At 42.4% G+C, this 13,680-nt stretch overlaps 1 protein-coding gene across 2 annotated transcripts in view; it reads left to right on the top strand.

Annotated features, from left to right (window-relative positions):
• The window catches only part of mllt3 (MLLT3 super elongation complex subunit), a 54,650-nt gene that overhangs the window by 28,135 nt on the left and 12,835 nt on the right, over window positions 1-13,680 (top strand). For both annotated transcript variants that reach the window (XM_034676505.1, XM_034676504.1), the window contains exons 5-7: window positions 1,526-1,564; window positions 3,295-3,423; window positions 8,294-8,866. In XM_034676505.1, the coding sequence (XP_034532396.1) occupies window positions 1,526-1,564; window positions 3,295-3,423; window positions 8,294-8,866 (741 nt within the window). The remainder of the gene's footprint in view (window positions 1-1,525; window positions 1,565-3,294; window positions 3,424-8,293; window positions 8,867-13,680) is intronic.

Here is a 13,680-nt window from a genome sequence, read left to right on the forward strand (position 1 = left end):
AGGAGTTTATATCAACTGAGAATTCAGTCGTGTGATCACAATGTTCCCGTTTGAAACGTTGAGACAACAGCAATTTGAATTATTTGAAAATGGAGTGTTTATAGGACCTTCTGACAAATTGAAAAATAAATAAATTAATTAATAGCATTTTTTAAATTGTATCATATTTGATACATCAGACATTTTGGTGTAAATTTTCTGCTCAAAGTTTCTTATTTTTTAAACAAACTAAAACATAAAAACAAAATGTTTAGCCTATTAGACTTTGAGTTTCCTTCAAATTTTTCCCAAAGTAATTTCAAACCTAGAAATTTTTTTTTTTCCATATTGCACGACAACTCATTACATATTTTGTAGCAAAATAAACCTAATTTATTGTACATTTCTTCTCTGAACTGTTCAGTTTTAAGTGGAAATTAATTAGCAAAAGAATATTATTTACTAGGGAGCCATGGCAACATTCAACTAGTCATCAATCAGAATGATACAACAGCTTCTGGTGTATGAATTACTCACACCTGGTTGATTATCCATGCACTGCATGTATCTGATTGTATACATCAGATTTTTTCAGACTAAATATATCACACTGATGGGGTAGAGATCTCAAAAACGGATGCATCAAATATGATACGCTTGGCGTTATAGGGTTGCGTTTGTGTGGCAGTCACGTTAACCAGCACCGTGACAAGGTGCTGCTCGTAGCGTCTGTCTCGACCTTAATATTGGTGCCTCTGCAGTGTTCTCTGTTTCTGAATCTTACACTGCTACACACGTATTTCCAGAGACTCAACCTCCACGTTCGTGTTGTTAGTGCGGGGAGCTGTTGTGAATTGCTCAACAGAAAGAAGCACCATAGTGAAGACGTGGTGCCACAGAAACATGCTTTACACTTCAAACACCTCCCTGACAGCTGAGTGTAACATGAAACCACATGCTGTTTCTCTCTACCTGATAGAAACTCAAATAAACAGTCATGTTCTGCACGCTCTTGATTCTCATTTAATCAACAACCCTCTTTTCAAACGAATCGATGTATCTCTGATTCAAACACTGGCCCTGATATTAGTCCTTCACATCGTCCGAGGACATCCTCAGCTTCCTCTTTATTATCAGTGCAGTCGATGCGTTGGCGGCCGTCCAGCGGACCCCTGCAGCAGGTTTTATGACTTTAGCTAAGTGTTCTCTATTTACTTTACCCTGCACCCCTCTCTCTGGCTCAGAGGGAAGAGTGTTTACACAGAGCGCGTCCAAACTCACGTTTTCTATTGTCAGGAGGAGAGTCGCTGAAACATGAGTCTGTACAGTTTAGCTCAGGTCAGAGGTGCTTCATCACACACGAGAAAAGGACATGCATGAAGATTTGAAGGCTTTATTCTTTGTCAAAGTCTTTTTAATGGATCTTGTGTAGGATTTCTGTCTTGTTGTTTTAATAATTGTATCTTTCACTTGAGTGTCTGTCAAAGCTTAAATCTTCATGTCTGAAGCTGTTAATGATCTCCCTTTCTCCATCTCTCTTTTGCAGCAACGTGATCCTCACAGACGAAGCTCAGAAGACTCAAAAGTAAGACCTCCTTCATGCTGTAAAGCGTCACCGATGAAACCAAACATTCAGACACCTCCCTGTAAATTACTTTTGGTGTAATGTCAGCGGCACTTTGTCCTGGCCTGAAGACTCAGAGTCATGTGTCTGAAGCACTCCAGCGCCGACCCTCTGAAGCAGCTGTGTTGTCTTTACTTGTGTACTCTGGCCGTCAGTCTCGCCCTGCGACGGCTGCAGAGTTTCCAGCAAAAACATGCAGAATTGGAGGGTTTGTGTGCGTGATGGACTCTTGTACTCACACATTAACCTTCAGTTTTTCTTGAGTCTAATAAAAACCTTCCCTCGGTTTGATCTAATGTGATTTATGCACAAGGTTAAAAAAGAATATTTCCGCTGCGTCAGACCGAAAGTGTAAGGATCATTTGTGCTTCACAGCTTCATTAATTCACCCCCTTCTTTAAGAACTGTGTCTGAAGTAACTTCACTAGAGCATCTTTCTGTTTCAGCTGAACTCTGACTCTCTGCAGCTTTATGAATCCAACATAAAGAGGCTTTGCTGTGATCTTATGCGGTAAAAGTTGCAGAAAAGTCTGCATTAATGCTTTGTGAGGGTTGTCTACAAGACACAAAGCAAGTTACTTTTAAGGTGCTTCTTTTATAAATGCACAACTAACCTCAGGACGTCAGCAGGACGCTTACCTTGATACTGTTTTGCAGGAACATTTAAAAATTCCTCTCCCTGAATCTGCATCCCTTTGCATCCATCCTCTGGTGTTTGCACTGACTTTGCTTTCACTCTGATTCCTGTGTACTTTTCAAGAGCGTAACAAGTAAATCTGATGCTTTTTTAATGTCTTAATCCAGCATTTAGACTTGTTATCCTTTCAGTTTGTTTATGGCGATTAAGTCAAAGGAAAAAAAAGGTTATTTTGGCTTCACAGCACTGTCAGTGACTTTAGTCCTGTAATAATCCTTTATTTTAGCAATGACTTTAAATTTTCCATGTAAAAAAAGATCATTTAAATCTGGAATTCAAAGCTTGATCTGAAAGTCAACTGGACTTGGTAGAAATATATTCAAATCTGGAACTTTATGACCATAGAAAAAGTAAACAAGATAAAAATCTAACAGTCATCAAACTGTGGTTACTTTTTCATAATCATTCTGAAATGCTTCAAGTTTATGATACGATCAGGATCCAAGAATTAATACCCAGTAAGTCAGATTTTCCATATTGGGAGTACATTTCCAGGGACTATCTGTCACATGGCGGTTGAATATTTGTTGTGCAATAAACTTCAAAACATTCAGGGTTTGCCCCACATTTCTTGCTGCAGCTCCTGCTCTGCTGTCAGCATGTGAAAGCTTTGCACAAACATATGTGATACACACAGGAGCCACTATACAGCCCATCAGCTACCTGATGCAACCAGGAAGCAAGGGAGGAGTTTAAAGAAACAGGCCACCTCTTCTAGTTTTTATTTAACATGTTACCTTATTGTCTCAAATATGTGACACAAGAACACGCTCATTCTCTTTGCCATTGAAAATGTTCACACATCTTGGCCAACGAGTCAAACAGTTATTTCAGGCACCGAGATATAAATTGCTGTATTATCCACATAGGAAGTTAATGCTGCAAATGTTTATCTACCACCACTGACTGATGTGAAACAATCAGCTGGACTTTGAACCTTTTGATTTGAATGCTTTCCTCCAATGACTCAGGTGTGTTGTCTTTTCTCCGGCAGGTGATGGTGATGCAGGAAGGCTCCACCTCCCTGTTTGGCCAGCACATGAAGCTGCCCACCCTCCCCAACAGCTCGCTCACATACACCTTCCCCGACCCAAAGAAGAGCAAGAGCTTCCACGGGTCAAAGGTGAGTGATGTTTCCAGGTACAGGCCCCACCCTGCTCTGAAACGCTTCTCCCTGCGGAGTCTCCCAGCCCTTTAATCCCTTGCATACTTGGCAACTACAAAGACGTCCAATATATTTAAACTCAGTGATTTCAAAGACATCCAACTCTGGCTTAAGCAAACTCTATCTTGGCTGCAGCTCAGCCGTAAGTGCTCCTCAGAGTCAGAGACGTGCTGTGAATCTTTGACTACCTGTGAGTTTGAAGAGGCTCATTTTTTACTCTCAATTTAAACTTTGTTTGCTTTGAAGTTTTCCTCAAAAACAAGTTTAAAAAGAGCAAAACTAACAGCTTAGAAACGACATGTCTGATCGAAGAGGTTACCTGCTGCTGCAGTACGTCATGCATGTCAATAACGCGGCATGTTGTTTCCATTAAGTGTTATTTTTAGTCTCGTTAAATAGTGTCATTGAAGAGCCGCGTTAGGAGAGGCCCATTTCACATGGAAACAGTTTCCAGTCTAAACACGGTGTGTGTGATAAATTACTTCTGGAGCAGGAGGTCTCTCCTCCTCCCTCCCTCCCTCCCTCCTTCCTTTCTTCCTCTCTCTTCCCCATATGCTGAGTTATTGCTCTTGTATTACAACAAATCAGATGTATCTGAAATAAATCTGAGCTTTCATAGAGGTCCTGACTCCAGGTGCCTCGCTGCTTTTCTTTAGCTGCAAAATAAAAACATGACTCCCAGAACCTGCAGTAAGGTGGTAAAACCTGATTCTGCAGAGATGTTAAAGTTTGAATAATGACGGTAAGCTCTGCAGAAAGCAGCATTCAAATGTGAAGAATCAGTCTCTCTCTTCATTTAGAGTCTGCGAATGCGTCAACCTGAATCTGCAAATCATGCAATGTTCTGAATTTGGTTTGAATGAACACAATGCACAGTGTGTTTAACTCATTAAGTTTGCAGTGGTGCTGTTTTTAATTTAGGTGTTAACCAGATGTTTGATTTTAAGACAGTCACTACATAACGAGGGCCTGGAGTTGATGTAGACAAATATTTATTTGAGCTGTTTCGTCGGTTTAAATCTGCCAGTCCAAGCTTGCATTTAAACTATTTAAAGCCTCCAGGATGCACTGCACAATACTAATACAGAAGGCAATGTAAAGTTAAGAGAGACACTATAACTTCAAAGAATATAATATGAAAGACAATAAAAGTGATAGAAGCAGGTCTTAAAATGACTCCTCAGGAAAGATCCTGGTTATTTTTTTAAAACAGAGATTTTCCTCCTCATGCACACCAGGCCACCAGTCTGTTATATCAGACATCAGAAGAACATTTTACAAACTCACATTTTGGCTGTATTTCAAACTGCCTGCTACATACTACCTAGAAATGTAGTAGGCAGTAGGTACTGCATATAGGCTGATCGCGAAACTGCTTCTTTAGCATAACTTTTAATTAATTACTTTTAATTTATTAATTTTCACAGCAAAGTCACAGAATGTTAGCGCTGTGCATTGTTGGAAACAGTATGCAAGGGAGACTGGTCCGCTGCATTCTGAGACATTTTCCCGAATTAGTAGACATCCGGGTAGTTTAGGTATACTGCAGATTTTTCTCTTGTTCACATACTACATACTGAATTTAGGCCAAATCAGTATGTACAGCTAGCATAGTAGGCGTTTTGGAAAACAGCCTGAGTGTCTTCTTGAGCGAGGGATAATTGTGAAGTGTTCTAAGAGTCACATAATGTTGTTGTGACCCGTCTGCCAGCTGATTTATAGAAGTTTGGTCGTCCTACCTGAAACAGCAGGACGACCACGCCCGCTGTTGTCCGATAGTGTTGGGACAGCAACATCACGTTACTCTTCTGAGGAAGACTGCAAGAAGTTTGACATTGAAACACGTAACAAGAACTGTCTAGCTATAACAGATGTACGCTGGTATCCCGCCAATACATGTACACAAACAGCTGAAATGCACAAGTTGAAGCAATGACGTCAACGTCCTTCTAAACTTTTCTCTCCCCACTAAACAGAGCTTAAAATCTTCCCCTTTGAACACGTTTTGAAAAGCCTCAGTTTTTGTTGACGTAAGACCAAAATGACATGCAGTGTCCTGGTTACAACTTTTGACCCTTTGGATTGTCGACAAGTCATCGGTTATTGAAATGATTAATCGGCTTGTCGTCCAGTTTGCATGGACGAAAGACAAAAATGCAGAGAAAGATTTACGTTTTTCAAAATGACCCGCCTGCAAATGGATGAGGTGCACATTTCAGAGTATTTTCTCTTTCCTGCTTTTGTCGCTGGCTTTACACCTCTACTCTCAAATTTGCTAAAGGGGCACCAGCTCACTCGTGATGGATTCAGATCACCAAAAATGTAAATATTCAGTGATAAATAAACACATTTGTGAGTTTTTGATCCATCTTAGTTTTATGCCTCTTGACTCCATGTCGTATTAGTTTTATAAACCATAAAATAAGGAATAATGTGACAATGTGTGCATGTAGCTGGAAAGTTGGGTCAAAAAAGTGATAAAACAATGAATAATCCTCTGCAATTCTCAATTCTTTCGCAAAAATGTTTGTACGAAAGCAGATTATAAACTTTGTCACAAATAATTTTAAAACACATCCTCAAAGGCCTCAAACTCGATCTGTGAGCCCTGCTAAGTTCGTGAAAGTATTGGAACGTCGATGAAAATATTGTGCATGATTCCTGCACTCTTAAAATGCACTTCATATCTGTTTGTCTTTATGCTTCCAGTTCCTCTCAGAGCTTCTGTTAACATCCTGTCAGTGATTTACTCAGACCTGGGTCACCTGCTAACCTGCCGATGTCACGGTGCTGAAAGCTTTGTTAAGAAGTGCCACTTTAGTGATCTGCTCTACGCTGACGGCGCTGCAGGCCTTGCTCCGTCCCCTCAGAGCACTAAAGCAGGTTTTATGTTGGGAGGAGAAGCGCTGCAGTTCAGAACGAGCCGGCAGCTTTACATCCTGAGGTCAAAGGTCACATGCAGATAGACGAAATGAAAGGTTTTAAAGGTGCTCGGGCTGAGTTGTAACACACCCTGTCGTCTAGACCGCTTTAATGGGTTTACTGCAGTGATGAAATATTGACACGGGGGCTGGAGGTGAGACCGGGGGACAAATGGCCCCCGTCGTTTGGAAGAATGCGTTTCCTCTTTTCTCCACGTTTCCCTTCGCTCCACTTTTAAGAGTGTGTGGCTGCTGAAAGGCTCCTTCACCCCGCTGACTAGCACCGCTCAAAAGAAGTCCTGAGTTTGCTCTTTAAGCCGAGCATGGGGGCTAAGAAGACGCTTTGGTCCTCCTTTTAAGAATGGATCCTTTTTTTTCATGGACGGTAATGTCAAACTGCAGGGCGGCACACGTTCTCTCTGGTGGAGGATTAATCTTTGTTTGACCCAGCTGCCTGGTTTCTCCTCACTTTAACCCACACAAACAACTTCTACAACACATGGTACCAAAAACACAATCAGAGGAGGATGCACAGAAGGGTCTGGATTTATTAAGATAGCAGGACATGAGCCAATCAGCTGTTCCCAACCAGTCGTACGAATTTCTAGCTTGTTCAAAATTTTGATCGGTGGGGGCTGTATGTTAAAAGTAAAGGCAGAACCACCAGCTGATCACCTCAGGGCTTCTTATCCTCATTAAACCTGTCCAGAATTTGATGTACACAACTTGAAATACACACGGATAAGCCATTGTATAATGACCACATGTGCAATCTAATGTAATCCAATACGACAGCTCGACCATTAATTCTACTTCAGTCAGGACCATTCTCTTCAAAAGTATTCATTATTTAGCTCCCTGCCCTTCCACATGCCTACGTGGAATGCCAAAGCCTGAGTTGGGGAGAGCACATCTCCCCTGTCTTCCAAGGCAGGGAGAACAGCAGCAAAGACCCCCGGGTTACAGAACAGAGTGAGTATCAGTGACAATACATATGACACTGGTAAAATGAAACACAGCAGAAAGAAGGAGCTGGAGTGGAGGAGAGGAAGAGTAGGCAGGCAGAGCAGATTAAATAGAACATGCAGTTTAAAAGCAGCTGATGTTCTGTTGGCCTAGCTTGACTTCACGCTATGCTAAATTTTTGCAAAGCTTCTGCATGTTTCTGAAACATTAACTTTATGGTTGAAGTCTTATTCTCTGACGTTTTCAAAGGAAACTTTATTGACAACTGTCAACGCTCTGTCCTGATTTAGCTCATATAGCATGACAGTTTGACGCACATCCAAACCTAAAATCCTGAGTACTGGTTGTGCGTCTCAAAGGATTCTTTCGTACAACGTGAGCTGACATTCCTCCACAACGTTTATACACCTGCACAGTGTCAGCACAGACTAAAAGGACACTGACAGGTTCAGATTGTTATCTTAAGAGTGTGACAACTGCACAGAAAGTATCCCTACAGAGACAGGGTTTTCCGTTGAGGATTAAGAACCGTTTAGACGAAAACAATGGACACCATTCACGCAAAAACATTAATTTTACACCTCAGAACTTAGTCTAGCTCCCTCTAACAGTCCAGCTGTCTATGGCCATGTGGGATCTGCACAAAACAGTTAAACTTTTAGAATGAAACAATCAAACTTAGGGATCGAGGCAGCACTGAACAAGCTGCTCCAGTTTTATAAGATAGAGAAGAGTTACAGCTCTGAGTCTGATGGTTATGTCGAGGGCAAGTCATGGTCTACCATGAAAGTTGGACCCATGTTTAAAGAATAAAGTGATTACCTTTTGAACTTTCCCTCATGGAGCTCTCACATCATGATATAGATCACCATGCTTTACGCCGTTTTTGTAGTCTCAGGTTTCTTTAGCTTGTGTTCTGATCTGTCTTCTTGAATCCACAGGATGGTTCCAAAGGAGGCGGCCCTGCCCTTCTCACCACCGCCACAACCACCAGCACCAACAGCAGCAGCTTCTCCAAACTCCACAAACCCTCCAAGGACCACAAAGAAAAGCCTCCAAAAGACTTGAAAGAGCCCAAAAGTGCCTTCAGAGACTCTGGCTGGGAATCCAGCAAAGCCCCCAAAGAACCCTCCAGGAAACCCAAAGAGAACCAGCCGCTTCGAGATATCAACCCTAAGATGGGCTTCAAGGAACCTAAGTCCATGTCCAAGGAGCACAGGACTGAAGGGATGACCCACGGGTCAGGGCTAAACAAGCGTCTGTCCTCTACAGACGCTGACGATCATGTGACCAAAAAACGTAAAAAGGGATTTGTGGATTCATCAGGGAAGCCAATTTCAGACGCTCAACACTCAGATAAGAAACTCTTGAAGGATAGACCGCAGATCCGGACCAGTAAATCCAGACCAGAGGGCGAGGATGCAGAACGTAGGAAGGTTTCAACTCTCCCACCATTCCAGGAACTGGTAGACCACAACGATTCGGATATGGAGGACCACTCGAACAAATCAGATGTAAGTAGAGCATATTTTTTAACCTTTAACTTCATCAAATGCCAAATGTTGTTTCTACCAGGACAGAGAGTTCTAAATCCCTTTGGAGCTCTAAATGACTCTGATATGAAAGTTTTTGAAAAACACATTTCTTCAGACAGCAGCAACAAAATTGGCCGTAATGGCTGAACCGTAATCCTTAAGGGTGATTGATTAGGCTGGACTAAAGTTAGTTCACTGAGAGTTTATCATTGACAGGCTAAGATTGTAATCCAGAACTTTTTTAAAACAGATGCTTGGGATTTTCTGAAACAACTTATCTCCTCGTTGTTTAAACTGAATTTTGACTTCAGGATTCACAAAGTGAAACAAAGGACCACATTGGTTTACAGGGTGTGTCTATCACTAGCAGAGCTAGCTCCAGCAGCCTTCAGTCCACCTTGCAGGTTAACATCCTCATGCCTGTGCTGGTTCCTCATGTCTCTGGTGGAGTTATGTCAGTTTAACCAGACACAGCCTACATACAGCTTTATCTTTATTTACTAGATCAACATACTGACAAACATGCTGCTCTACCAGGTGACATCATCACCTGTGCTTCTTTATATCCAGGTAGTAGAGCATTGTTGGTTTTACTGTATATTGTTCATCTATTTATTTACTTACTAACATTATTTGTATTATACATTTATGTCCCTGTATGTGTCATTTAGATCCTGAAATAAGTTCAAACAAAGCCTCGGTTTAAAAGCCTACAATTAAGGGCCTGTCTCCACGGACAGTGTTATTTGTTATTGCAGAGCTCCACTCTGGCTCTGTGTGTTGCAGGGCTACAAAAGTTGACTCAAGGCACTTCAGCTTCCCTTAGTTGTGATAACTAAGTCTGTTTTGAAGTGCTCTGTGTGCTTATTGTTTGCTTTTATTCAAAGACATGTCACTAAGTGTCCTGGCATTTTCTCTATAACTGGAAATGACGAGTGCAGTGGTGTTTCAAAAGTTGACTTTTTTAAAGTAAAGTGTCTTTGAAAAAAGTCTTGCTGAGGTAGTTTTTGGGCTTTGGACACCAAGTGCTGAAAACTTTTTATTTGTTTTTTATAGAAGTAGGAACTTCCTGTGCGTTAGTGGACACAGGCCCTCATGAACTGATATAACTGATGCATACACCAGATACCATCATCACATCGTCTCTTTAATCACAATGGAGGTTTAAGAAGCAGCTGCATGAGTCCGGCATGGTGGACTTTACTGAAACATGTTGAGGTGGAAGGGGTTGCTGGAAGGTATCCGATTCTCCCAAAGCTTCAAGGGGGGAGGGTTTGTTAGCGGTCATCCCTTCCTTAGCGTGGAAACGGCTATAAAATCAAACAACCAACAGAGAGAGAAACCTCTTTTAATGGTGGTCTGCCGGACTCTGGGGGGCTGGGCGGGGGAATTGGAAGAAGGGGTGGGCACCAATAAACCGAGTGGGAGTTCAGCTGCATTCATCTGGGTGGCCGAACATGAGATGGACGAACGTGGGGAGTTTTATTTTCTTAATTAGGAGAAAATGATCAATTTAGTGTCCGTTACATTTTTCGTAAACAACGCTCAAAGTGTTTGTCTGCAGGATCAGGATTAGCGAAACTTCATTCCTACAGTGGCTCCTTTTATGAATAGCCTGGGTTGCCTGGTCCACGCTCACTCAGTGAAGAGCCTCCCCATAAAGAAGGGCTGTTTTTAAAGCCAAATAGTCGACACGAAAGATTTATGGTTTTACAACACCTGAGGAGAAAGAAGAGCCAGCGCAGTGAATGGCAGAGAGTTCCCCTTTAATCCTTTTAGCTTTTCAAAGAAGAGACGGGTGAAGAAAGGTCTGAATCCCAGAGCTCTGAGCTGTTTTCTTTTATGTGATTTTCATTCCTTTTCTCGGAGTCGTGTTTAAAGCGTGGCTCTTTATGTGACTGTCTCTGTAGGGGCAGCTTGTTTAGCAGGGGGAGTTATTACCTAGCACTAGCAGGACCTGTGTTTTTGTCTGCGCTGTATGTAAATGCCTTTTAAGTTTTCCCATACAGGGGGCCGGGGGTCGGGGGGCTGGCTGTTTTAAAGGGGATGTGGGGTGACAAATGCCAGGTGTTTGATTCTCCCCCGGTGGCCGACACAGCCTCGCTCTCAGTTTTTTGTTTTTTTTCTCATGTGACCGCGTGTTTGATCTCTGCCTGTTCCACCGAGCGCCGGCCCAGAAACAGCACAGAGGAGGAAATGTGGAGTAGGTGATGACATGAAGGGAAAGCAGGCTGCCGTGTTAGCATGAGAAGCTGGTGGTTAGCACGCTGGATGTGGGCTCAGGCTGAGTGATGTGTCACCTGCACACGTCTGAGTGGATGGATCATTGCTGGGATGTAAGACTTGTGGAGAGTTGTTTTATGAAGGTGATTCAGTTACAACTCTCAAGTTTCATATCTGTCACAGCTTTTTCTTTGGACTGCATTTAAAACCTGCTTTCATATTCTTAGAAATTAGGCATACACAGATGGCTGAATATCAATATCGGTTGATTTTTTTCCCTTCTGCAAACATTGAAGCATGCACATAGTCAGAGGTTCTTTACCGAGCAGAAGAAGTCACCTGTTGGAGAAACTAATGTGTTTTTATCCTCAAACGTTAAAAAGAAGTCTGCAGTGTGGGAGTCTCTGAGAAAGATCAGACATGTTGTTTGTAAGACACAGTTGAGCGACATTTCAAGAGGAGGGATGGCTAGATCAGCTTTAATACATCAAATATCATTGCTCACATGAAAAGCAGACATGGAGAATTAAAAAGAAGTCATGCAACAACATCAGGAGGGATGTTTTTGGGCCCTTTTTAACACGACTTGGAGGTCTGAAATGCCGTCACGTGTTGTGTCCAGTCACCGTCCACTAGCCAGGGTTGTAGCTCTGCCATAATGCTCTAAAGCTGGGGTTCCCAAAGTTTGGGTCGGGACTCCCTAGGGGGTCGCAAGACCCCAGTGGGGGGTCGCGAGATGTCTTCCAGATTTTTTATTTTTTTAAATCTAAATTTGCTTATTTTACCCATTATTGTAAAAACATAGTGGTTAGATTTGGAATAAAACCCTGCAAATTAGTACATTTCATTAGTTTTCTGCCTTTCTTTGTTGCCAGATGACTCCTAAAGTTAGGGTTATGGTTAGCTGACAGTTAATTAACAAAAGGATCAGTAGCAGCAGCTCAATAACAGCAGCATAGGGAACACAGCCACATGTGCATGTAGGTAAACTAATTTTGAAGTATGAAGTCAATCAAGTATGAAGCAACATTTAATCACTTTGAGGGACAGTGGGGGTCAAAGTCTTTTGCACCTTTTATTTTTGGGGTGGTGCACTGAAAAGTTTGGGAACCCCTGCTCTAAAGCTCTACTACCTGGATGTAAACAAGCATTCCTCCCTCACTGACCAATCAGAACCAAGAAAGGGTGTGACTTATTTCAACTTTGTCAACAATAGCATGGGAGGAAGAGCAGTTTATCTCATGCAGCCAGACTCGTTCCCTTGAAGGTGAAATTTTCAAATCGGGGGCAAATGCCAGGACATGACTCCTTTCCTCAGCTGTTAAGATTCATTTGTGACAGTTCTTTGAATAAAAGCAAAATTAAGCACACAGAGCATTTTAAAACACTTAAATATCGCTGCTAAGGGAAGCCAAAATGCTGTGAGACAACTTTTGTAACCCTGGAACGGACCAAGCCAGAGAGGAGCTCTGAAACTGCAAAAAACGCTGTCAGTGGATACAGGCTCTTAATTGTAGGATTTTAAAACTAGGCTGTGTTTGAACATATTTCATAGTCTAAATGACACAGGCAGGGACGTAAGTATATGATAATATTAATGTAATGAGTAAATAAGTAGATTCCTTTTTAAAAACAACAAAGCTCTCCTACCTGGATGTAAATGACATCAGGTGATGATGTCATCTGGCAGCACGGCGTGGTTTGTCAGTATGTTGATCTAGTAAATGGAGACAAAGTTGTATGTAGGCTGTGTCTGATTAAAATTACATATAACCACTCCACAAGAGCAATGAGGAACCAGCACAGGCATGAGGACACTAACCTGCAAGAAAGTGAAAGTGTGTCCACTTAGTTTTATCTTTTTGTTCGTGACAGGCTCAGATTGTTGTTTTGTGCCTGACAACATCACAGGGAGGATTTAGCTTCTTGCTTTTCCCACTGACACTAGACTGCTTCCACAAGAACAGGAAATACTTCTCCGCACACAGGAAGTATTTACTGCTAGTTGGTTTGGTGACTTTCAGGCTGTTTCTGACCTTTTTTGCATCCGTCAGGTGAAGAGGTTTTGGAGTTATTCCAAACCTTGTTGTACCTAATCATCATTAAAGGCTGATTTATACTTCTGAGTTGAATCATAGGCGTACCCTACGCCGGGGGTCCGCGTAGCTCCCGTACCTATGCCGAGGCCTACACACGTAGCTGACGTGCACCTCCTCCAAAATGTAACTCCCCGTAGACCCGACGCGGACCGCAAGCTCTGTGATTGGTCCGCTCGGCGGCTTTGTCTTTCCCGCATTTACAACACTTCCGGGATCCCGCACATCGGCCGCACATCGGCCGTGTATTTCATCTCCTCCTCTCTATTCTTCATGTAATCATGTCTGTACAATAAACAGCAACATGTATCAGCTGTAGATTAACATAACATGCTCTGAAACTCTGTGGAAAAGTAAACAGAGATCGTAGCGGGACCGGAAGCAGGCGGCCGGCTATCAGAGAGACCGCACTGCCCCCAGGCGTTTCGGCGGAGAATTGCTGCGCGACGCAGACACACCGACGCACAAGTATGT

Source organism: Notolabrus celidotus, chromosome 23, assembly GCF_009762535.1.
Source record: "Notolabrus celidotus isolate fNotCel1 chromosome 23, fNotCel1.pri, whole genome shotgun sequence".
Taxonomy (NCBI): Eukaryota; Metazoa; Chordata; class Actinopteri; order Labriformes; family Labridae; genus Notolabrus; species Notolabrus celidotus.